Source organism: Pipistrellus kuhlii, unplaced genomic scaffold (assembly GCF_014108245.1).
Source record: "Pipistrellus kuhlii isolate mPipKuh1 unplaced genomic scaffold, mPipKuh1.p scaffold_m20_p_3, whole genome shotgun sequence".
In the NCBI taxonomy this organism is placed as follows: Eukaryota; Metazoa; Chordata; class Mammalia; order Chiroptera; family Vespertilionidae; genus Pipistrellus; species Pipistrellus kuhlii.
Genome location: NW_023425529.1, coordinates 50750067 through 50776720, shown reverse-complemented (window position 1 = coordinate 50776720; position 26654 = coordinate 50750067). Strand labels below are relative to the sequence as shown.

The 26654-nt window shown below is 36.4% G+C and overlaps 2 protein-coding genes across 3 annotated transcripts in view; one reads left to right on the top strand and one right to left on the bottom strand.

Moving 5' to 3' along the window:
- SLC16A7 (solute carrier family 16 member 7) overlaps positions 1 to 26654 on the bottom strand; it is a 130996-nt gene that overhangs the window by 64824 nt on the left and 39518 nt on the right. The gene's annotated exons all lie outside the window — the stretch shown is intronic.
- LOC118729114 (riboflavin kinase-like) lies at positions 22127 to 23318 on the top strand. Its single transcript, XM_036456384.2, has 2 exons — positions 22127 to 22856; positions 22915 to 23318. Exon 1 carries the CDS (start codon positions 22349 to 22351, stop codon positions 22814 to 22816), a length of 468 nt encoding a protein of 155 aa, XP_036312277.1. The 5' UTR covers positions 22127 to 22348; the 3' UTR covers positions 22817 to 22856; positions 22915 to 23318.

The following is a 26654-nucleotide window of genomic DNA, read 5'->3' as shown; positions in this document are numbered from 1 at the left end:
TAATTTAAATACATATATCACAATAAATGTCACAATATTATAATAAAGTGATGTAACCCTCTGAGCAAGTGACTTTCACACTGGTTCTTAGTTTCCTTTTTTGTTAAAAAAAAAAAAAAAAAATAGGAATAAGTGTTGCCTGAGGTTCCTTTTCAGCTCATATTTGATTCTCTGACACCAAAACAGTCCTATTTATAAACTTAGCAAGTGAAAAACATATTTCTCCCTTTCTCTGGGAAAATGCTACTGCCATTCAAAAATAACTAATGGACAGAAAGACAGTCTCTGAGCAAGTTTTCCAAGGTTCTAAAAACTATAGGAAAAGTTCTTTTGAAAGTAAGAAATGGGGAAATTCTAATATGTAATCAGACAGGGCCATGTGTTTAATTCAATACTAGAGGCTACTAAAGGTCAAGTATTAGTTCCTTAAATGTGCTTAGAATTGTATTCATTTCCAAATAACAACTTAGTTTCCACAAAAGCTCTTGTATGACATCCTTAGGGGATAGTACACATCTGAATAGCTCTTCCTTTCTCATGATTAAAATATTGAAGTATATTGTCTTGTGCTTTAAAAAAATTATGTTCCCAGGATTTGCCAATGACACTTCTGATAATGGGTTAATCTTCAAAATATTAAAAAAAAAATTATACAAATAAATACGAGGAAGACAAACAACCCAATTAAAAATGGGCAAAGGACCTGTCTAGGCACTTCTATGAAGAGGTACTACAGATGCCAATAGACAAATGAAGAAAATGATCAACATCATTAATTATCAGAGAGATGCAAATTAAAACCACCTCACACCTGTCATAATAGCTAAACAATAAATCAACAGACAACAAGTGCTGGCAAGGATGTGGGAAAATAGAATCCTACACCCACTGTTAGTGGGAATTCTGACTAGGGCAGCCACTGTGAAAAACAGTATGGAGTTTCCACAAAAAAAATTAAAACAAAAACTGCTTTTGACCCAGTGATTCCACTTCTGAGACTATATCCTAAGAATCTCAAAAAAGCAATTTGAAAGAATATATGTACACCTATGTTCATTGAAGGGTATTTACAATAGCCAAAATCTGAAAACAGCCCAAGGGCTTATCAGTAAATGAGTGGATAAAAATTCTGTGTTACATTTATACAATGGAATACTACTCAGGTGTTAAAAAAAGAAAAGAAAAAGAATAAGGAAGAGGACCTTTTGAGATAGCATAATAATCTCCAGGTTCATCCATGCTAAGTGAAATAAATCAGTCACAGACAAATACCATATAATTTCACTTATATGTGGAATCTAATGATTTCACTTATATGTGGAATCTAATGAGCAAAATAAACTGAAGAACAAATTAGAAATAGAGGCATGGATACATCGAATAGACTGACAGCTGTCAGAAGGAAGGGGGACTAGAGGGTGAAAAGAATTTGTGCATTTGCGGGGGGGGGGGTATCCCTCAGCATGGCCTGCACCCTCTCCAGTCTTGGAACTGGCTCCCAACTGCTCACTTGCCTGCCTCACTGCCTGATCACCCTCTATCCACTCCCCTGACAGCCTAATAGTCACCTAACTGCTCCCCTGCAGGCCTAATTGCCCCCAACTGCCCTCTCTTTTCAGGCCTGATCCCTCCCAACTGCCTGATCACCCAAAATAGCTGTCCTCTGCCGGCCATCTTTGACCACATGGGGTGGCCATCTTGTGTTGGAGTGGTGGTAAATTTGCATATTACCTCTTTATTATATAGGACGACACATAGACACAGACGACAGTGTGTTGATAGTTAGAGGAAAAGAGGAGGGTAGGTGGAGGTGGGCAAAGGGAGGTAAATGGAAACAAAAAGAGACTTTGCTTAGGGTAATGGGTGCATGATGCAGTATGCAGATGATGTTGTGTTGCGTTATACACTTGAAACATGTATGATTTTGCAAACCAATATCACCCTGATAAATTCAATAAAAAAATAAAAAATATATATTCCCAGAAAAGTGGAACAATTAGTTTGATTTTGCAAGTAAATCACATGAAGATATTTTTCAAAGATAGAATGCAAATGGCTCTTCACATATTATATACTCAAAATGTTTTAAATAAGTATATAATAGTGCACTTTATACACAATACATCTCTGTTTCCCAGTTATTCTATTTATATATTCTTAAATTTAAAAATGTACAATAAACTACCAAATAGAAATCATGTCAATCATATATTGCTCAATAGAATTTAAATAAGATGACTAACAATGATAAACATTATTTACAAACATTCCAAAAGATATTCCTCTTGTCAAATTTACTAATTTTAAGACACTGACATCAGTGGGGACTGTTAAATGAAACCTATCTGAAATAGGAGGAAGAGCTGAAAGTGATCACTTTCCTGACAGCTTTTGGCATTCTGAAGATTCACTATGAAGATCCTCTCTAAGGAAGCCTCACTGTGAAGTTCCACAGAATTCACAATTTCCAGCCCTGTATTTAGAATTTGATTTTATTGTTGTGTGATATTCATTGAACACTGGTCATGAAGTTAGTGCTGAATAAAAAATAAATAAAAAAATGGACCCAAACTAAAATACAACCTAGATTGGAGCTACATGAGCTGTTAAAAATAAAACAATTGGCTGGATCCTGCTTGTCACTTCCGGAAGGTCACCGGAAAGAAGCATCATCACACAGAGAAGAAACTCTTTATTGTTCCCTTTCTCCTTTTCTCACTTTCACTGGTCAAACCTGTGGCTCCCACAAAAATACAAGAATAAATAAACAAATACAGTGCTCTGGGAACTGATGACACACGTGTACTAATCCAAATTAGAAGTAACAAAACTACTAGACACCTTTCCCCATTGCACATTGTATTCATTTTTCTCCCACTTAACTTTCTCGTAAAAGCTGCTCTCCTTCAGGTTTGGCTGCCAACTGGGCAGGAGACACCCATAATTCCAAACAGCATCTTTAAATTAAGCATTTCATTAGTTTAACTTTGTTTCCACCTTGCCTTTTTCTCATACACCCTGGCATCTACCAAGCATTCCAGACCAGAGATTCTCCTGCCTGACTGGGTCCCATTCAGCTCCACGCCATTTACTCAGGCTTGTTCTGTCTTTGCTTCAGCCTTGGATGAAAAGCTCTCACTTACTTCTTTGTCCTAATGCTTCCGTTACATTCCTTCATGCTCCACGAGAGAGCATGAAGCTCTCTGGCTTTTGTTAGCCCATACCAAACACCCTAGCCTGACAGTCAGCGTGACAAGCATCTGAAATAGGAACAAGTTGCTATCCCTTCCGGCCTGCTCACTAGAATGACAATTCAAATCTGGGACAATAGCAGAAAGAGGATTGCAGTGGAAAAATATTTTAAATATAGAAGTTAAATAAGCTGTTTTCCTGAGGCTCTGTATACAGTGATGTTTTAGGATACAGAAGATCAAATTTGGTGTAGATTAGGACAGGGAACATTTTTGCCATTACAGCCTGCGCCTCAATTTTTGTCCTTGAGGATCAGTTACTTTGGGGGTGTTAAGAGACCTTTATTTAAATAGACAATGTTGTTGTTGTTTCCACTGATGACCTAAGCAATGGTGAGAAACAGTAATGGAAAAAAGTCATTTGATCTCTTTCTCTCTCATCTCATGTGATTCCAAAAAGTAGTTAGTGGGAGACATTTTACAGAATTCAAGCTATTGTGTTTTGTTTTTTTTTTCTTTTTTCTTTAATTTTTATTCTGCTTTATGAGCCAGGGGATTATTTAGTTAGTCTGCATTTTAGAAAATAATCCAAAAGATATGGTTAAGAAAATGGTTGAAAGTAGAAGATAAATCAGCAAAATAATGAAATTCATGATAGTAATCTAGATAAGCCTTCACAGAGTATGAAGGAAGATTTATTATTAAAAATAATAATTATGCCAAAACCGGTTTGGCTCAGTGGATAGAGCATCAGCCTGCAGACTAAAAGGTCCCAGGTTCGATTCCGGTCAAGGGCATGTACCTTGGTTGCGGGCACATTCCCCCAAGGGGGTGTGCAGGAGGCTGCTGATCCATGTTTTTCTCTCATGGATGTTTCTACCTCTCTATCTTTCTCCCTTCCCCTCTGTAAAAAAATCAATAAAATATATATTTAAAAAAAATAATTATGCTCTAGCCAGTTTGGCTTAGTAGATAGAGTGTAGGCCTGTGGACCAAAGGGTCCGGGATTTAATTCCAGGCAAGGGCACATAACTTGGTTGCAGGCTCCTCCCTGGCCCTGCCCTGGTTGGGGCACTTGCAGGAGACAACCAATCAATGTGTTTCTCTCACATCGATGCTTCTCTGTCTTTCCCTATCTCTTCCACTCTCCCTAAAAATCAATGTGAAAATATCCTCAGGTGATGATAAATAAATAAGTAAATAATTAAAAAAAAATCTATAATAATAAAAGCGTAATATGCTAATTAGACTGGATAGCCGAACCACATTCCAGATGTCCTTCCAGATGAAGCCGTGGTGGCATGAGCCCAGGCAGAGGCGATAAGGGGCGAGCAGGCCGGCAGGCAGAGTGTTTAGGGGCCATTAAGCAGGCAGCTGAGCAGTTAGAGGTGATCAGACAAGCAGGCAAGCAGTTAGGGGTAATCAGGCAGTTAGGCAGAGGGGTAGACTCCAGAATATGCATAATACGGATCTTCTTTCTAACTTATGCAAATGTTACTTCAAATTGGTTGTATTTATCAAATCTATATTAGTAAAGCATATAATAAATGATAATTTTCTCTTATCTTCTTAATAGGAAAAAATACTGTAGGAAGGAGTTTTATATTATTCTCCCTGACTCCATTTATTTCATTTTGTTTTCTTGTTAAATATGGTGTAGATTAATTCTTTAAAAAATATTTTTAAATATTATAATTATTCAAGTACTCCTGAGGAGTATGAGAAAAGTGACTTCTTGGTGTGTGTGTGTTTTTTCTTTTGTTTGTTTTTTTGTTTTTTTTTCTTGTGTGTGTGTGTGGGGGGGGTTGTTTGTTTGTTTGTTTTTACTTTTTTTTAAAATATATTTTATTGATTTTTTTACAGAGAGGAAGGGAGAGGGATAGAGAGCTAGAAACGTCGATGAGAGAGAAACATCGAATAGCTGCCTCTTGCACACCCCCTACCGGGGATGTGCCCGCAACCAATGTACATGCCCTTGACCGGAATCGAACCTGGGACCCTTCAGTCCTCAGACCGACGCTCTACCACTGAGCCAAACCAGCTTCGGCTGTTTTTACTTTTTAAAAAAAATATATTTTATTGATTTTTTTTTTTTTTTAACAGAGAGGAAGAGAGGGGGAGAGAGAGTTAGAAACATCAATGAGAGAGAATCATCGATCAGCTGCCTCTTGCATATCCCCTATTGGGGATGTCCCCGCAACCAAGGTACATGCCCCTGACCGGAATTGAACTTGGAACTTTTCAGTCCGCAGGCTGATGCTCTATCCACTGAGCCAAACCGGTTTCGGCTGTTTTTACTTGTGAGAAATTACAAACTCATTTAGTGGGGGCTGTACCTAATTATCATTGTTTTTCAAGTATATTTGCTGTGTTTGACTAGAATCTAGTCACTAGATCATGGTAATAAAATAATTGGCGTGTGTGTGTGTGTGTGTGTGTGTGTGTGTGTGTGTGTGTATTAGTGTTTTCTTAGGTACAATTTTTAAAAAAAATTAGAAGCTACTTGACATAAAGAAAAGAGCAAAATTATATCAGCATACAAGAAAAACATTAAAATTATATGTTTTAATAAAGTAAAAGTAATTTAAAATTAGTTTATTCTAAATGCATATGAAACCAGTATAAAAGAAATTAAATTTTTCACCCAATTAGTAAAAGACCATAGTAAAAACTACTAAAAAGTGAGGTAAATTGTTTATACCTAGATGCATAATAAATCAGAAGCAAAATCTGTCAAATGTGAGTCATTGAGAACATCCATCTGTACAATGAGTCTGCTGTCAAGTTCAGGTTTGAGGCTTAATCATTTTAAGAACAAGAACAACATGAGTCATATTTTACCCAAGAGACAGTTGAGAACACATATTCATGATGGTACCCTCATAAATTTCTTGACAATTTGCCTGAAGGTCGATTGACAATGAAATAATAGAGATTTAAGTTTTGAACAGATTTCATGAAGGTAGGTTTAATTAATATTTAGCCTGTATTATCATTTCGTCTCATGAATATATCTACTGGGAAATATGAGATCATCTGAAAAACTAGTAAAACATATAATAGTCATGAACTACACTTAATAAGTGCATAATGTATAAGCACTGATTAATATAAAAAAATCTTGACTTCAAACAATTTTTTTCTGAAGGATTAGCTTTCCTTTTCAATGTTTTATACTGAAAGATACTAATTCATTAATTTATAAACATTTTTTATTAAGTCATGCATCAGACTTATTCAAGAACTATATAGTTACACAATTATGGTAGGTTGGGAAATTGGCCACAAATTATCCCCCTCCCTGTATTCACTTCTTTAAATAGTTCCCTTTCACTTTTACTCTGGGCTTGGCCATATGATTTGCAAAGCAAGTTAACTGTAATCCTGGCATTTTGAGGTAAGTTTTCCAACCTCTACTCCTTTTACAACATATAAAACATTGATACTCACTATTTTTCTCATTTTTAGTGTGTTTAATATCTGTGGGTAACTGCCAAAAGGGGCTCAGTGAACTTTTTAGCAATTCATCGAAAACATCAGATAATGGGCTAAATGAGCAGACAAACTTTTAGATGGTAACCTGATTTGCATAGTCTCAATAAATAAGTGAGAAGTAGGTAAATATCCACTGGACACAGCCAATAGCACCTACATATTAAGTATGTACAAGCCCGGTTCTGAATGCAACTATCTAATAAGACAAATCAAAGAGTCTACTTTTAAAAAAGATAAAGAAATCTATACCTACTCAACTTAAAGAAAAAGTCTTAATTGTTAAAATTTCAAACTTAGTTTTTAATCATCATAAGTCAAATATTTGTTTTATACTTAGATTGCTTGCAGATTGCTTCAAACTTTAAACCCTTTAGAAAGAATAGGAACTCTCTATATAAGTCCATCTAATTTGTTGCTTTATTGGTTTAAGCAATGTACCTCTTTATGTTGAGAATTCAGTTAAGAATATGATTAATCTGTAAAGGTACAGAGCAGATACTTTTATTGTTAGAAACTAACCATAAAAACTGTAAAATTTAATAAGCAATGTCATTTAATTACATCTAAATTATACAGATGGCATCGCCTGAATTACACCTATACAATAACTTCATATTTTGCAATGATATAATCACATATGTTTTTGGAAACTTATTGCCTAAGCCCCATAATTAAACCTAATTTATTTTTACAATTTGTTCAACAGAGTACACATAGATATTTATATAAATAATTATAATTTTGAAGAAGGAAAGTAAGATTACTTTTAATATTTACATATCAAGTAAAAGTGAGGTTTTTAGTAATTAAAGATTCAGTGTTGTAATGTTCAGCAAACTTTATAATTTTCCTGACTAATGAAGACTTGGAAGGCTATATAATATACTGTATTATTTTAAGTAATTATGATTAATCATCTGTCAGTAAAGAGGTTTTAACAATGACAATGGTTTCATAAAAACATTAAAAATTCTATTTTCCTAATACAAATATAAGATCTTTCATTAGATTCAATTTCATACAACTCAAGAGCAAATTCTTTTTCTATCATCCAACATTATAAACAGTTTTCCACTTTCATAAAGCTCAGAACATAAAATCATTTTATATTAAAGGGATTGGGGGAGGGGGGACCCCAAATGTCTATAATCTACAGAATAGTTTTAACATGGCTCAATTTGTATAATTTAAAAGTTACCTGAATAGAGACAGAACATGAGTTTGACACTGTTCTCGGACTCAGAGGCAACTGATCATTAACTTTTAGCCAGAGGCAATTTCACACACATATCTCAAGAGACTCTCTGCTTTGCCTTTGCCCCTGTTTTGTCTCAAATAGGGAAAAGGTAACTCTCTCTCTTCTTGAAGAACTTGTTTTGACATTCACAATTAGTTCATACTTTTCACAGTTAAAGTTAACTTGGCTTAAGTTATATCCTCGGTCAAAGAAGGTGACCAAGTCTGGCCATAGGGACTGCTAAATTTAATCTTTGGAGATTTTCAACTGTATGTAAATCATGCATAAAACACATTGTGAAAGTACTGTATACATAATGTTCCATGGGCTCTTCACTGAGTCTGAGACTAGATCACTCAGTAAAATTATGAACAAAATTAAAGAAGGCAAGGCCATGTGCTGAATCCCTTGAGAGCCAGTTAGTTTCATTTTGTTGCCTACATTATACTCATTACTCTACCAGTCATTCTGTAAAGGCATGCCTTCTGTCACAAAGGTCCTCCCTCACAGTGATAATGATTCTGATAGGTCAGTGTTGCCTTCCTTATTTTTTGAAGAAATTACAATAATCTTTGGAGAAATAAAGAGCTATTGTTTTGTTTGTTTGTTCCTAAATATATTTTTATTGATTCCAGAGAAGAAGGGAGAGGAAGAGAGGGAGAGAAACATCGATGATGAGAGAGACTCATTGATTGGTTGTCTCCTGCATACCTGCCACTGAGGATTGAGTTCCCACCCTAGGCATGTGCCCTGACCAGAATCCAACTGTGATCTCTCCTGGCTCATAGGTCAATGCTCCACCACTGAGCTACACTGGCCAAGTAAGAGCAATTGTTTATTGGGTGTGTCTCATATTCTAGGTAGGTATTATACCAAACAATTTACAACAATCATCATTTTTCTAAACCATATAAGATAAGCACATATATAATTTAAGTATGAAAATAGCAAAGTTCAGAGATTTTGTTACTTATATAAAGTAATATAGCTAATAACACTGGGTTCTGGATTCCATTTCTAGTTTGTCTGGATCCAAAGTCCATTTTCCTCTCTATTGAATGGCAATCCAACCTTTCCATGGTCGGTGGGTGTTGGAAATTTGATTTTCCATGTGAAAGATGCCTTTATTTGGACCTAGGCACTAAGCAAAAGCCTATTGTAAAATGTGTTTCCCATCTATCTTAATAGGCTGCATTTCTAAATGTATATAATGGTTATAATTATTTTATTATAACCTCTGAACATTTATTATAATCTCTGAACATTTCCTATAACTTAACCAAATAAAGCAAGTATCTTTACAAAAAAAAGATCTGTCATTTTTCTGTCTCTTCTATTAAAAACAATAGTTCAAAAATAAAATAAAAGCATCAGGAAGTTTTGTGCAGTTCAAAATTAAACATACACTAAGATTATAATACACTGTACAAGCTGTACTATGAATAGTACAATTATGTAGTACATCTGACAATCAAAAACACACATTTGAGAATGCTTCAAATACCTTTGTCCTAACACAGCAAAGTATTTAATAGCTAGTAAGTGTTCCATTCATTTATTTAGAGTAAAGTTACCTGAAGTAATAATAGAGGTGATTGATCAATTAAATATAACTTCATTTGGTACTCTACAGAGACCCCTCAAATGACTTTCTTTTTCAATAAAAGGTAAAGGATGCCTGGCAGACATGGCTCAGTGATTGATCTTCAACCTATGAACCAGGAAGTGGCAGTTCGATTCCGGTCAGGGAACATGCCTGGATTGCAGGCTCGATCCTCAGTGGGGGGCATGCAGGAGGCAACCCAACTGATCAATGATTCTCTCCCACAATTGATGTTTCTGTCTCCCTTTCCCTTTTCCTTTTCCTTCCTCTAAAATCAATTATATTTTTAAAAGGGGAAGGAATAAAATTTCAATAAGGTTGCTTGCTTTATCAACTACTTTTATAGGTAATACAAATATGAACATTAAGACTCAATTTTATGAAAACAAATGATTATTAACTTCTATCTAAGTGATAGAAACTGTGGTCTGTTAATATTACAGAGACTGTTAGAAAAGTTTGAAGAGATATAAGCATATATTTGTTTTAACATGTAGAATTCACTTTTTTCCACTAAAGTTATTTTTCCTACTAAATTATTAACATCTAAAGTATTTGTTTTTAAAAAATCTACCAAAAATTCAAAATTTCTAATTTAAGGTTAGTATTTGCTTTTAATGTACTTTTATTTTTTTTATTTTTATTTATTTATTTATAAATTTTTACATATTTTATTGATTTTTTTTTTTTGCCCCCCTTCCTTCCTCCCACACATCCCCTCCCTCCCCAGAGTTTTATGTCCATTGGTTGTACTTACATGCATGTATACAAGTCCTTCGGTTGATCTATTATCTCCCCCAGATCCTCCTCCCCTCCCCGCTGTAATTTGACAATCTGCTTGTTGCTTTACTGTCTCTATAGCTATCTTTTGCTAAAGTAGAAAAAAATAACAAGTATCACTAAGTGATTTTAATCTACAACTTTTAACAACTATGTAATCACAGGAAAGCTTCAACAATTTATTCATTATGTTTACAAGACTATATCAGTTACACCACAGAAAACCAGGCTACCTGACTTAAATCACTAGTTCTGCGGGGTGAGAGATAAATGCAGCCTGTGGTGTTTGCTACATAAACCTTTGAGAAAGGAAAAGGCAACTGTATAGGAGTCCTGGGAAGAGAATAGCTGAAGGTGACTAACCTTTGCCAAGGTTACAAACGAGAGAGAGAGAGAGAGAGAGAGAGAGAGAGAGAGAGAGAGAGAGTGTGTGTGTGTGTGTGTGTGTGTGTGTGTGTGTGTGTGTGTTGGGGGGGTAGGGCAGTGCCACAATGGTTAAGACATGTACAAATATAATACCTTAATAAAAAATGAAAAGAAAAACTCTCAAGAATAATTCCAAAAGTATACTAATGTGAGCTTTTATTTTTTTTAATTCCAGTTTCCAAAATTCTTCAATAATGTAGCTACAGGACAGAGAGGAAATAAAATCTCAGGGGGGACCTTGATGAAGAGCAAGTGTGCTCTTGGAACAGGTTTTTAATTCCGAGTTTCAAGCAAGACAATAAGTTCTTGGCAATGAATTTGTTTGTAGTATTATTCTCAAAGTATACACAGCATTTGCGCATTTCCCTTGTGAGATTTTCATGTTTTTTTTGCATTATGACTAAGGAGTGAAAAGTGAGGTTATATGGAAAGCCCAAATTTTTCATCTGAATTAAAAGTGCAAGAAATTCCCCAGGGCAGAAAGCTCAGGCATATATTTTGGGTGAGGAAAGGCAGTAAACTAGTCAGAAGGCACAAAAACTACATTCCTCACAAATACCATGTGAACCTTCTAATGGGTTCCTTTACTAATCTGGATAAAAAGTGTCCCCGTATTCTTTTTCTGGGGGGAAAAGTACCATCATCTTAACATTAATTTAACAAAACTGACTGTGATCCTTATTATGTTCTGGATTCTAGAATTATAATGGAGCTAAAAGTCAGCACCTACGGAGAAAAATATCTAAATGTATTCCCTTATTTAACTATCTTTCAGAATTATAACGTAAAAAGAAAATTTTAACTTATAAGCATAAAAAAAAAAGTCTTAAACTTTATCTTCATGGAATAATTTCTTTAAGACCACAGGGAAATATAATAGGAACAAGGTGGTCCTAAACACAAGTATATAAATATACTATCATTTCAATAGATTCCCCCACACATCGCTTTTTGCTGCTGACAGAATTATTAGAAGTGATTTGAGCACATAAAACATTTAAGACCCTTCTTTTCTTTAACTGTTATCCAGTCAATAGAAGATATTACTGTTACCAAGGTAATTAGCTAGTTATTATTATTAATATAATAAAATAGGATCAAGGGAAAGCCATCTGAGCAGCTTCACCAGAAAGCTGCAAATTTATGCTTCGCAGGGAACCACTAGTCCAATCCTTACAGATCACTAGGGAAGGGAGAGTGGGCACATACTGTAGTATGTGCAGGAAAGTGCAATGTAGGGAAAATACATGCCTATCAGTCTAACCTGGAAACAAAGAGTCTTGGCTAAGAGTGTGGAACCCAATGCAACCCTGCAAAACATAGGGGAACACAAATCTAAACACAAAAGAATTTTCTGTCTCTTGCTCTCTAGCTTTGCTCATGGCAAGAGGCCCACTTCCACCAGCAACCGGGGGGGACAGGGAGAGTACCCCGCCAATAACATTACCATATTCCGCTAATGCAGGGATCATGTTCACAAAGAAAGTGCTTTAAAACCATCCTGTACTCCAGAATCTGTGATTTCACTTAGCTCCCTGATATCACCCACACCACGCACTGTGGTCTCACGGTTTTCTATTAAATAAATGCATCAACATCTGGCCAGTGATTCAGCTCAAAATCTCAGAGTCAGGAACACTGTCTCTCCCTCTCTACCATCAAATCAAAGTTGTCAATTCTAGTAGATTCTACTTTCATAGAGGCCAATAGTTAGTTATTAACAAAAGAGATGGGAGCCAAGCTGATTAAATCTAGAAGCCACAGCCTCAGAGACACCCCAGAGACAGCCACCTCCTCCACCAAAATGATGGACATTAATCCCCAAGCAGGCAGGGAAGATCAGCTTTCCAATCTCCCAGGGGGAACAACTGGCCCTTTAGCCAGGATGACAAGGGTGGGAGTTGGAGGGAAGGAATAAAGAGTCAGGGAGAAGTTTTAACATGTGCATGAAACCAAAGAATCCAGATGAAGAGGCAAAACGATGAGGCATGCAAAGTAGAAGCCAAAAGAGGAGGCGTCTAGCCTGGGAAAATCTGGGGAGAAGATCAGATAGGATTATAAGGGCAGGAATCCCTGGAAGATCCTGGAAAGTGATTGGATAGACTGAAAAAAAATTTACTCCTCCCCAAATCTAAGTAACCATAAACAGAGCTTAACAAAGACCAGAGGCTTTTGCACTCTCTCCCTTTAGCAGCTTCAGGGGGCCAGAGTACAGGGCAGATCACACGGGACAGGAACAGACTGTGCTGGACCACTGGAGCCTCAGGTGCTAGGGCTTTGATCCTGCCCTGGGCCTCTTTCTGGGCTTGGTAGGGACAAGAGCAAGTCTACAGGTCCAGAGCCTGGGCTGCTTCTGCAGCGAGACAGCACTGAGCCACCTGACAGTGGATGAGACAGTGGCACCTGGGAACAGTCTTTTGTTTTCACTCCAATAGATCTTGCCACTATACCTCAAATGTGTAGCCTGGGAATGCATTCCCTGAAATGATGTGGAAAAACCCTATTTCCTCGGGCAACAAATCTTACTTCCTTTTCCTTTTTCCTACAGGCACCACTTAATTTCCATCAGTTTGGAAGCTTTCCAATTGTTATTCCTGCCTCCAATCTATCTACTTGAAGAAAACCTCAATATCGTTGACTACCTAAGTTGTTAACACAAGCTCAGACCATTACACACTTCTCGTTAAAACAGGTCAATAACTCTTCACCTCCCCTTTCCAACACCCAAACACCACAAATATCTGTATGTGCATTGTGTACACACGCACACGCACACGCACACGCACATACCAAAGGATATGTAATAAAATATGAAAAGTGTATAGTTTTGTCTATTGTTAGAGGCAATAATATTATACTAACATAGGTGTTTTGATGTGCTTTGGCTTTTCACTGCCATTAGTAAGCTAAAAGCCATTATTTCTCTTGGTTTTAAAAACACTACAAAGGCATTAGACATTAAGAAAATTGAGTATATGGAGTTTAAGACAAAACTGCATTCATTGGCCCATTCACATGTCACCAGGTATGAGATCCTTCAACACTTCAAAATAACAATATATCTTCAGTATAAGAAAATTAAAGCTTTAAATTTTTGGAGTGAAATTTTATTTTAAATGAAAGCACAAAACTTTCAAATACTGATACCATGGGCTATAAAAAAGAAAAGTAGAATGGCTATTGTCAAAAAGACTAGCTAGACATAACATGGTGGTGAGGATGGGAGGAAAGGGAACCCTGATGGCACTATTGATGGGAATGCAAAATTGGTGCAGCAACTATGGAACATGGTAGAAAGATTCCTCAAAATATTATAAATTGAACTACTGTGTGATCCAGCAATCCCACTTCTGGGTATACAGATAAAGATGAAATCACTATCTTAAAGAGATCCTGCACTCCCATGTTCATTACAGCATTATTCACAATGGGCAAGATATAGAACAACCTTAAGTGTCCATAGATGGATAAATGGAAAAAGACATGTACATTTATAACAGAAGATAAAGACGTATGTATTATATGTAAATAATTCAAACATCTAAAAAACAAAACAAAACAAAACAAAACTAAGGATTCTGCCTTTTGAGACAGCATGGATAGACCTTGAGGATATTATACTAAGTGAAACGAATCAGACAGAAAAAGGAAAAAACTGTACTTACACATGGAATCTATAAACAGATAGTAGAATGGTGGTGACCAAAAGCTGAAGGGTGTGGAAAGAAATGGGATGTGTTAACTTCCAATTATAAGATGAATAATTGCCAGGGATTTGTGTGTGCATAAAGCATGGTGACTACAGTTAACACCTAACTATTTACTTTAAAGTTGCTAGGAGAGTAAAGCTTTGATCTTCTTACCATAACAACAAAATGGCAATTATGTAAGGTGATGGACATGCCTAATTGACTTAATCATAGTAAACATTTTACAATATACAGTTGTTTCAAGTCATCTCAGTGTACACCTTAAACTTACACAGTGCCATATGTCTACTATATCTAACAAAGCTGGGGAAAATAAAGCAATCTAAAATCATATGGCAAAGGCAGTTTATAGGAGTTAGAGCCACACCCTAGAACTTGATAAAAGTCTTATGGGTTTTTTTTTGTGTGTTTTTTTTGTCTTTGCTTTCCTTTGTAAACAGACTTCCTTGGCGTCCTCCTCAGCAGAAGACCAAGGACTTTTTTTTTGCTTTTCTGGCCTTTGGATAGGACCTAGGCTCCTCACGATCCATGGAGAACAGGTTATTCCTACCATGGTGTAACATAATTCCTTGCTATACTTCACTCTATTCTGAAGGATTAAAAAGGGGAGCATTTGATCTAGTGTGAGAAAGCTTGTGTGCAAACCTGCACTCTTTTAACCTTGAACACATTCTCTAACCTCTCAGAGTTTAGGTGTCTCACCTGCGGACTTCTTATTTCCTAATGGAGACACTTGTGTAAAATAACACTTCAGTCTGTTCCACATCTGATTGCTGACTTTGGAAGAAAAAAACTAAACAAGCTTAGTACCTACATTTCTTTTTCATATGTGCCCTCCTACAAAGCAGGGTCTATACCGCATGATAGTTTTGTCAGGACTGATTCTGTTCATACAAAAGGAAAGCCTAAGTTTTGGAGATAAGTTCAAATTAGAAACTCCACCAGTAGCTGAAGCTATTCCCCCTGCCCCCCATGTTAATGAATCAATTTAACCAATATTTGGTGAGTAACTAGCATACAAAAGTTATTATATTTTGCTGACGGGCACCTAGGCTGTTTCCAAATTCTGGCTATTGTAGATTGTGCTGCTATGAACATAGGGGTGCATATATCCTTTCTTATTGGTGTTTCTAGTTTCTTGGGATATATTCCTAGAAGTGGGATTAGTGGGTCAAATGGGAGTTCCATTTTCAGTTTTTTGAGGAAACTCCACACTGTTCTCCACAGTGGTTGCACCAGTCTGCATTCCCACCAGCAGTGCACGAGGGTTCCTTTTTCTCCGCAACCTCGCCAACACTTGTCGTTTGTTGACTTGTTGATGTTGGAGATGATTGGATACAAAAACTATGGTACATCTACACAATGGAATACTATGCTGCCATAAAAAAGAAGGAATTCTCATCATTTGCAGCAACCTGGATGGAATTGGAGAACATCATGCTGAGTGAAATAAGCCAATCAATGAAAGAGAAACACCACATGACCTCACTCATTTGTGGATGATAAAGAACATTATAAACTGATGAACCAAAAGATAGATATAGAGACAGTATATCAACAAGTAGACTGTCAAATTACAGCGGGGAGAGGAGGAAGATCTGGGAGAGATAATAGATCAACCGAAGGACTTTTATACATGCATATAAGTACAACCAATGGACACAAAACTCTGGGGAGGGAGGGGATGTGTGAGAGGGAAGGAGGGGGGGCCAAAAAAAATCAATAAAATATATTAAAAATTAAAAAAGTTATTATATTTTGAATAGTAGAGATGCCAGGATGAATAAGACAGGTTCTCTTTTCTCATACAGTCACTCTTCTATGATAAAAGGTAGATCCATGCACAGTTAACAAGCCAGAATTATCAAAGTAAAAAAGAGGTATAAAGTATTAGTAGAGTTCTCATATACTGTAATCCATTATATAATTAAACTCCACCTCAACTATTCACATATTCTGTAAGTAAGAAACAAAATCATGACACCTATTCAAGGCATCTGTCATCTGTACTTATAAAAGGGTAACATGCTAATTAGACCAGGTCTACTGGACATCCATCTTCTTTCCAGACAAAGCCACATTGGTGGGGGCAAAGGCAGAGGCGGTTAGTAGGGGAGCAAGCAGTTAGGGGCAAGATCAGGCCAGTATGTGGAAGCAAGCACCTAGGGGTGCATTCAGGCCAGGAGGGGAGCAAGTAGTTAGGGGGAGATCAGGCCGACAGGGGAAGGCAGTTGGGGGACAATCAGGCTGGCAGGCAGAGATGGTTAGGGGACGATCAGACAAGCAAGCAGGTGAGCAGTTAGGAGCTAGATGTCCCTGATTGCAAGAAAGATGTTCCCCACAGGGTACTGGATCGGGAGAGGGTGCAGACCAGGCTGAGGGACGCCCTCCCACCCCCGTGCATGAATTTTGTGCACTGGGCCTCTAGTAACATCATAAAGCTGTTCAGCTTTGTTAGGATTCCATGATCAGGATAATATCATAGTAAAGCTTCCCTGTATCTGAAACAAATATACTTATTAACCAGATTTTCCATGGACACATTAGCAAATGTGACTGATTTACTCATAACAGGAAGTCTCAAGTCATTCTTTCTGGACTATAACATGAATGGAGAAAACAAAATATAATTTTAAAATGTCCTAGATTTCATACTCTGCCCATTCAGACTAAAGAAAAAGCCTAATCATTTGATAATCAACATTTGCATCTACCCACAAAATCCACAATCTATGTACATAAAATAAATTACAAAGATCTCCACACAAGTTAAGTCTGCCCTGAAGAAAGCCCTCTTAATTTTCTGTGGCTTTTACTGGTGTCCAGGCAAATGATATACTAATTAATCAAGTATGGGAGGAATGGGGTTACAAAATAGAAGTTGAAGGAACTAAAGGAACTGACTAAAGGGCAACACTAAGATGCCATATGCATTATAGGAAAAACAAATTTCATTTAACCAAAAGCACACAATGCGATTATCTGTGTCTGTTTTTTAACCACATACTCAACAAGTCTATGATTGAAGTTGATACTCAGGATATATAGTCTGCATTCTCAACTCATAAGAACAGGCAGGAACAAATCAGTTCCTGTAGGAACCATATAATGTACTATGAGAAACCTCAACAACCAAACACTTTGATTTTCAAAGGGGCAAATAGCCCCAAGATTGACCTAATATCACCTGGCATTAACCATTTTAATCTCAAATTTGCTGGGCTGTTTTAGTTTTCTCTTGCTACTATAAATAACTACCACAGAGTTAGTGGCTTAATACAACACAAATTTATTATTTTATAGTTCTGGAGGTCAAAAGTTTCACTGGGCTAAAACCAAGGTGTCAGCGGAAAGGCTTGGAGGATAAGTTTTTCCCACGTTTTCCAGCTTCTGAAAATCACCCCCATTCCTTGGCTTGTGATTGTGTTCCTGCATTTTCAAACCATCAAGATTAAGCTCAATCCTTTTCATGCTCTCACTTCTCCTTCATTTTTCAAGTCCCTAGTGATTACACTGGTCCCATACATATAATCAAAGATAATTTCCTTAGATTCCACTCAATTTTATTGCACTTATTTAGAAATTTTAGGTTATAGTATTTGTTGGGGGTGCAATGTCATTATTTAATTTAAAAAAAAATTTTTTTTTGATTTTTCACAGAGAGGAAGGAAGAGAGATAGAGAGTTAGAAACATCAATATGAGAGAAATATCGACCAGCTGCCTCCTGCACACCCCTCTGGGGATGTGCCCTTGGTATATGCCCTTGACTGGAATAGAACCTGGGACCTTTCAGTCTGAAGAGCGATACTCTATCCACTGAGCCAAACCAGTTTCGGAGGGTGCAGTGTCATTTAAATGGCACTTGTTAGGCTGCCTGATTTGACCAGAGAGCCTTAACATTGTAGTCTTGAATGGATAGAACTTGGACTGGCAGTCAATCTGCTTATTGTACGATCTAGACTGTGATAAGAAGACTATGTACACAGAACTGTCTAATTTAGTAAATAGCACATGAAAATATGTCAATCCACACTCCAAGAACTTCCTTATAGTAATAACTAATTTGAATTTAAAACCAATTTTAAAATAATATTTTACAAAATTGCTAGAAACGTCGATGAGAGAGAAACATTGACCGGCTGCCTCTCGCACACCCCCTACCAGGGATGTGCCCCCAATAAATGTACATGCCTTTGACCGGAATCGAACCTGGGACCTTTCAGTCCACAGACCGACGCTCTACCACTGAGCCAAACCGACTTCGGCTAACATGAACAAGTTTTAATTACGAAATAAATAAAACATGTTTTTACAAAGGAGCTAAATATGTATGATGTAGAGGAGAGAAATATACAGGGTAAGTTACAGTTGTGAGTAACATTCTTCTGAGTTAATAAAGCTATTGTAATAATCATAACCTGCATGTCTTTTCCCATATGAATGACTGCAGACTTACTTTTGCCCACCTCTCTATTATTCATGTTTACACCTGGTTGGTTATTACCTATAGACTAATAAAAATAAAAATTTTTTATAACTGCTAAATAGGTAATTTTATTGACATATTTGAGAAAGTAGAAAAAAAAAATCCTTCTAAGTTAAGGAACTGTTTTTAGAGACCAAAGTAAAATTAAAAGGAATATTTAACACTATGTAAATCCACACTCAAATTTTCAGGAGAAACTGCAGATAATCCTACTCTCTTAGGAGAAAAAAAAAATTCTCTTTAACAGCATCACCCAATCATGTTTTTAAATATTTAGTGTTTATTAGAGCTTAAGAAAAAGTTTCTTGAATGAAATATTCATTAACACCTAATTCATAATTCCACAGTTTATGACAGCAGTTAGCATTAGCGATTATGTCAAAAAAAAATAACTGAGAACCCATCTGGTATTTTTCTTTCAATCTCCTTTTCTTTCCCCACCAACAAAGAAGACATATTTGTTTTGGAAACAAATGGAAAACTCTACAAGAGAACTTAAAGTGAACAATAAATAATCAAGGCAAACATGTGAAATCACATCAGCCTATCAGTGGCTGACCGACCCAAGGTCAAGCATGTGAGAGCGAGTCAAGCATGTGAGAGCGGGTCAAACATGTGAGAGCGGGTCAAACATGTGAGAGCGTTATGGCAAGCTGAAGGATTTTTTTTGCTGTTAAATGACAGCAAGAGCACCACATCAGCCTCTTAAATATCCAAAAAACAAATCTGTGTTTTAAGTTTACACAATCACCAAAGGTGATGAGCTTTGAAAGTCACAGGAGACAAAGTAAAATTCTAAAAATATTTGCTTTTCTGTCAGAGTATGCAGTTCAAGCTAACATAAGATTTCATTTCAAATGACAAAAAGGAACATTCACCATCATTTAGAGGAAATATATAAGTTGAAATCATGAAACTCCCCTCAAAAATCAGTTATGCAATACAAAGTGTAAATCACAAATCCCCTCGTCTTTTTGGTTTCTAACAACATTCCCGAGTTTCCTTACAAACATTTAAATGAAGCAGAAGGCTGAGAAGTAGGTCAACATCGGGTTAGAGTTGCTTCAAGGAGGAATGTGAATTGTAAACCCATGGTGATGCAGTGAAAATGACTGTTATTCTTTATTGGCAATAGTGCTCTGTTTCATCATTTTGGTTACACAGATTGGTTTCAATTCCCTCACTATCACAAGAGTTCTGTGTTGTAGTTTTATGCTTGCTTTCTTGTTATACACAGTGATATCTGTGAGAACATTAAGATATCCCCTTCCCTAGCTAATTATTGATGGGAAAGGAAGCAAAGGAACAGTAAGACATTGTTGAGCATATTCAGCTGGGAAGCAGAAGCCTGCTTTCTCCACCAGGAAGCTACAACTTCACACCCCAACAAACCTCAGCATACCGTCCCCTTCCCCCATCTGGTAACAGGTGTGTAGGGGGCGAGGGGAAAACAGAGAGAGAGATAAGAACATGAGCAATAAAGTCAAAATGGTACAGGGAAAGGTACTGGACCATAGAGGCCTGTCAGTCTAACCTGGGAAAAGATCACTGGCTAGGGATGGACCCCATCAGAAGCCCGCAACAGTTTGGGAAGCTGATTGGCTATTTTGAAAAAAGCTCCTGGTTTCTCCCAAACCAGAATGCATAATCCCAGGTGGACAAAGAAACTCTCATCTCTTGCTCGAGACCTGAACTTATCCCATTCATTCATGTTCTCTCTCCATAGCCACATGGCCCTAAAAGCCGCATGGCCACTGGCCCCACACAGGATCCAGCAGGAGTCTAGGTAGAGCGGCGAAGCAATGGATTCCAGCAGGAACACAAGCTAAATCAACCCGATGCTTGACTAAACTAAGTGTTAACACTGCACAGAATCTCTGCACATTGATTCTTTCTGGCTCTGGTTTTTCCATGGTGAGAGGGACAGATATAGGATACTGGGGAACTTCTTTAATTTTGCTCCCTGAATGCATTTTGCCACCAGACCTCATCCTCTCTTGTAGGTCCCCCAAAATGCTTCCCTCGTGACAGTGCAAGAACCCCCTTCCACCAGCAACAATCAGAGGAGGAATAAGACAGGAGCAAAACAATGCACTGTTCTGTACTAAACAAAAATTGGCAGAGCAAACTAAAGACTAATTCCCAGAATAGAGCACAATAAAACCAAAGAAGGATGGTAACAATTATGAGAGCATTTTGAAAAATTAGCTTTCAACTCCCGAAATAAGTCTTGGAATTGCTAAGAATCTTTAGAAAATAAAATCAATATATTTTGTTATGGCTTCGAGGTCAAAACCCAAGAGCCAAAAAAAAGGGTTATAAAGTTTGTTCATGTATGTATTGCTGAGTTGATAGTTCCTAATGATAAAAACAAGATAGAGTTGCAAGCTATTAAGTCCATATTTGATGCTAAAATGAGAATCAACTATTCTAATTCAGATCATGTCCAACAACCAAGGTATAATGTGCCTCGAATATTAATAGGAAAGGTACAGGAATATGTAATAACTCATTGGGGCACATGAAAATACCTACACTGGTCCTGTAATTTGATATTCATTAAACACTAAGTAATGTGTTTCTTATGTTAATTATAACCAAAGCTATCATAGATCGCAATACTACACTTTTTTAGAAAAATGTGAATTTTTTTTCTAGAAGATTATCATGGAAGAAGTTTTAGTTTTCATACTTAATGGACTGGAGAATATTTTTAGGAAATGTTTAAATCTAAGATATCTAATAATTACTTGTAGCATATTTAATAACTAAGGGTAAGGATCTGTCTCTTCTTAGGTCAACCATTAATAAGTTTTGTGAATCTTTAAAACTAAACCTCTAAAAAGCAAAGTTCCTTAATTTTTAAAAGAGGAATGTCTCCTTAAGTTACTAAAAGAATATAATAATATACTGTACTACTTTTGGATAGCTTAACATTTGCATGACAAATAGCATTATTAATTTTTTTTTTCTGAAATGTGACTAAGTCATTGGAATACAACAGAAAAGACAGTAATTTTAAAAACTTTATTTTTAAAATTCTTCCTCTGTCTAGAATGTAGTTCATATAAAATAAGGAACACAAGATGAGAAAGTAGTGGCACAGTTAAAAAAAAAAAAAAAAAAAAAGGCAATGCCCATGAAAACAGCTTTAATTCATAGGGAACTGTTAAGATAGAAAGAGGAAGGACAGCCAGACACAGCGCCCCAGTCGCCTGGCAGCTTCTGTTGGCTCAGCAGCGGAGGGATTGCCGCGGCGTGTTCTTGGCGCCTCCCGGTCCGCAGTGCTTCCGCCCGGCCCGCCGGCCGGACTCCCGCCCGCATCCCCCAGCTGGTCCGGGGGTCCGGGCACCGCCTCCACGGCGGCCCCTCCGGACCTGAGCACCGGGCCGCAGCCCGAGCCCCGAGCGGACGGCGTCATGAAGAACCTGCCGTGCTTCTGCCACGGCGAAGTCGTGCGGGGCTTTGGCCGCGGCTCCAAGCAGCTGGGCATCCACACCGCGAACTTTCCTGAACAAGTGGTAGATAATCTTCCCGCTGATGTATCCACTGGCATTTATTATGGATGGGCCAGTGTGGGAAGTGGAGAAGTCCATAAGATGGTGGTGAGCATAGGATGGAACCCATACTACAAGAACACGAAAAAGTCCATGGAAACTCATATCATGCATACCTTCAAAGAAGACTTCTATGGGGAAATCCTCAATGTGGCCATTGCTGGCTACCTCAGACCAGAAAAGAACTTTGATTCTTTAGAGTCACTTATTTCTGCAATTCAAGGTGATATTGAAGAAGCTAAGAAACGACTAGATTTACCAGAACATTTAAAACTCAAAGAAGACAATTTCTTCCAGGTTCCAAAAGGCAAAATAATGAATGGCCACTGATGAAAAATCATCTTACTTATTCATTCATTGTTCTCAAATATTTTACTGCTCATAAACCTGCAGTCTCATTTTGGTTACACTTGAAAAACCAAAAATTTTCTTACAGCTGTGACTTAGTTTAAACAGTGCAATGTAATTATTATTATGCTTCATGTTCAATTAAACCCATCATGCTATAGCACTAAAAATCCTTATTTTAGAAATCTAGATTCTTTCTATGTAATATGTTGACTAAAATTTACCACTAGAAATATCAAGTGTTTTATAAGGGGAATGAAATGTATAAAGCTAGGGGTAAAAAGGCAAGTTACTAGTTTGGAATGAAAACTAATTATAGTAAGAGGCTAGCATGTATGTACTTGATTAGCATGTGCTGCTAAACAGAGAAGGCTTATAAAAGTAAATTATTAAAACAGGTTTGATAGCTTATTATAAACATAAGAGGGAAAATTTATACATTGTATTTTTTATATTTTGTGCATTAAAATATTACTACAAACATGAATACTTGTGAAATTTTAATTAGTCATGACTAATTTCCTTTATGGAAAATTAGAGGTCAAATCATTATCATGTTTTTGTTTTTGTTATTTAAACATCTGCCTCAGTTATGATTGGTCTGGACTCTGCTATCAGTCTTTTTGGTCTCTGTTAAAACATTAAAATGAGTGTATTTTGAAAAAAAAAAAAAAGAAAGAAAGAGGAAGGAAAAAACAAAAAGAGAATTATAAAAAAAACAGAGAGGCCACAAGGAGGTACAGAGGTGAAATAGCTAGTCACCATAAAATATCAGATTATTATATTCAAAATATTTGCTTGAAGGGTGTGGTGGGAGTATTTATAATTGCCCCAAGGTGCATTCCTTTAGTATCCTTTGAGCCCTAGGCATGTATGCAAGATACTACATATTTGAGATTAGCAATTTGTAGTATCCTAAATTCATGTACTTTTTTTAAAAATTTAACTATTTGTGACACATTTATTTCTATACCTTCCAATGTACACACAGAAAGAGCCAAGCAGGAGCAAATTTTATTAAAGGCAATCTAAGGCTGAAATAAAAATAACCCTCTACCATACCAGGAAAGACTAGATTAACAACTGAGTGGTATGACTTCAATACTCAAAAGTTGGAAGCTGACCGTTTTTAATCATTATGGTCCCCATTTTCCATAAAGCAATGAGCAAAAAAAGTCCATGGTACCTATTGGTACACACCCATAATGAAAATAGGAACAAAATTTTCCAAGTTATTCAAATTTAGGAATTAGTTTCTCTTCACCTACATGCTATCTGAAAAATAGCAATCAAGTCCCATATATGCTGGGAGAGTAACGATGATTAACACAATGTGTCTGATGATGATGCATGAAAGCTGAAATCTCTGATCTTAAATTTATATGATCAAATGTATACCGTAATAATTATCCAATGGTCATACTACCTAGTAAATTCAAACACAGAGGCCATTAGACCAACAAGGGTCTAAAGCCACTATGATCTACCTAAGCAAAGCAAAATCTAAATTTGTAAATGCCTCAAGATTGCAAGCCAAGGACAGCTGATCACAAACAGTCAATTAGGCTTTAAGCTACAGCCATTTAATAATTTTAATATTCTCACAGATATTACTGTGTATAACAAGAAAACAATAATTTACAGCCATTCAATAATTTCCAAGCACCGATCCTGGAGCACTCCTATCCACTTCTAGTTCTGTATGGCCCAATTCAAATAGATTTTTTGCTCAAATAAGCTCTTAAAATTCATACTATTCTTCATTTTACCTTTTCACGTGTCTCTCAGCTGAATTTGCTTATCACCCCCATATTTATATAGTAACAATATTCAATAATAAATTACTCTTTGCACACATATTTTTGTCACCAAATAAAGAGAAACACAGCCTGAATATTATGTACAGTGACTTAATCAGAAAATGTCTGGACAACTTTTGTTCCATACTAGAAAAAAAGAGGATAACTTAATCTCAAATTTCAATGATTAAAATTTTCTAAATTAAATGTTTTCTCTTTGATTGTTTCTTGACATTATTAATGCTGGCAAAAACAAGTGTTTGTGTTTAATTTCTTGTAAATATCATAATTGTTCTATAGATCTTAATTTAAATGTATGCTGTTTTGATCAATTTACCTCATAAGCTTCATTTATCTGGAGACTGTTTAATCAGTTTTTTAATAGAAATAAATAAATAAATCTAAGGAAAATAAAACTCACATTCAGCTTACCCTACACAATTATTTCAAAGAAAGAGCTATTTAACTGATGTTTGTGAATTAACTATTTATATTTAACATGTATGGAAAATAAAAATACTTCTAAGTGTTTACTGAAGATGAATTGTACTGAATGATACTGATTTCTGGTGTGTCATTATTAATATATGCAAATAACCTAGGATAAGGATATTTGAGTAGTAAAGAATCTCCAAGTACAGTATAAAGACTTTCTACCTCTAAAATGGGGGGTATGGTAATAGACCAGTGAAAATCCACAAGCTTAAACATATGGAAAATCTGAAGGTTTTTCTCAGGCAAATATATTTTTTCTGAAAAACAGATGAATCAGTCCACATATATTCCCTCTGTCCCCCTTAGACTACACAAGAGTCTTGGCAAATAAATTAGAATCCATCTGAAGTGTAGGTGGGTTTCAGGAAATTGAAACACAACTCCTTACAGAACCTTCATGGAATTTACTAGGGTATACTTAACACTTGGATTTTCAAACTATAAAATAAAGTTCAAACTGCTTTTAAAAAATGCATGCATTTATTTCTAGATTATTAAGTGAAAAAAATGATGTGTAAGTAATTAATTAGTAAAGTAAAGGACATTTAATATCCTCTAATGATAAAAGCATTATTAAACTGGGCTCTTGTTTATTGCATTGCATGTTTTGTAATGTGTTCTACCATAAGCTCACTTTGTACATAAAACTGAGGAATTTGTTTCAGCCGGATTCCAATGGAAAGAGAATTGAGGAAATAAGTTACAAAGGCAATGTTAATAAGGGGCAGAAATTCAAGCTCTGATAGTACATTTTGTATCTGGATATAGCAGAGAACTTTCCAATTAAGGCCAACAAGTAGAAAGCTGATAACTCTGAGCTGAGATTTATAAGGAGAGGTCAGCAGCATATAATGAGAATTTGGAGCACATACATCCAGCTACAACACCTTTAGTAAAAGTATAGCTTCTAAGGCCAAAAGCTAATGGCTCCATGACAATAATAAATAATGGTGAGAGAATATTCTAGCCTCCGGCCTCAGAAAAAGAACTCTGGTGGCATTATACAATTTTCATTAACACTAGCTGAAGAAATAGTTCTAAAGGGGTTGTTTCAATTTCCTAAGTGTCTCAGCAGTAGAATATGTAAAATCACAATAAGCAAGGAACTCCTTTTAGTTGAAAGCCATCCTTTTCTCCATGGAATTTACATATAGACATGTCCTTGCAGAAGTGAGAGAAAGGGGGGGAAAGAGAGGGAGGGAGAGAGAGGGAGGGAGAGAATTGCTCACATTTCCATTACTCACTGTATAACATTCAAAAAAAAATTCTAAGTAAATAACACTTAAAAACATTAGAATTCGCTTAGTATATATGGTGTAGCTACCAGTATAAGCTCAGAGCACACATGTGTATGAGACCAGATGCAGTTGTGCCCTGCACAATTTACAAGGCCATTTGCAGCCAGTCCTGAAGTAACATTTAAGAACACAAACTTCAGAGTTGGCAGATCTGGAATCAAGTGACCCTAACCGTGTGACTGTGAGCAAGTTAATGAACCTGGCTACGTTCGGGTCCCAAATGCATAA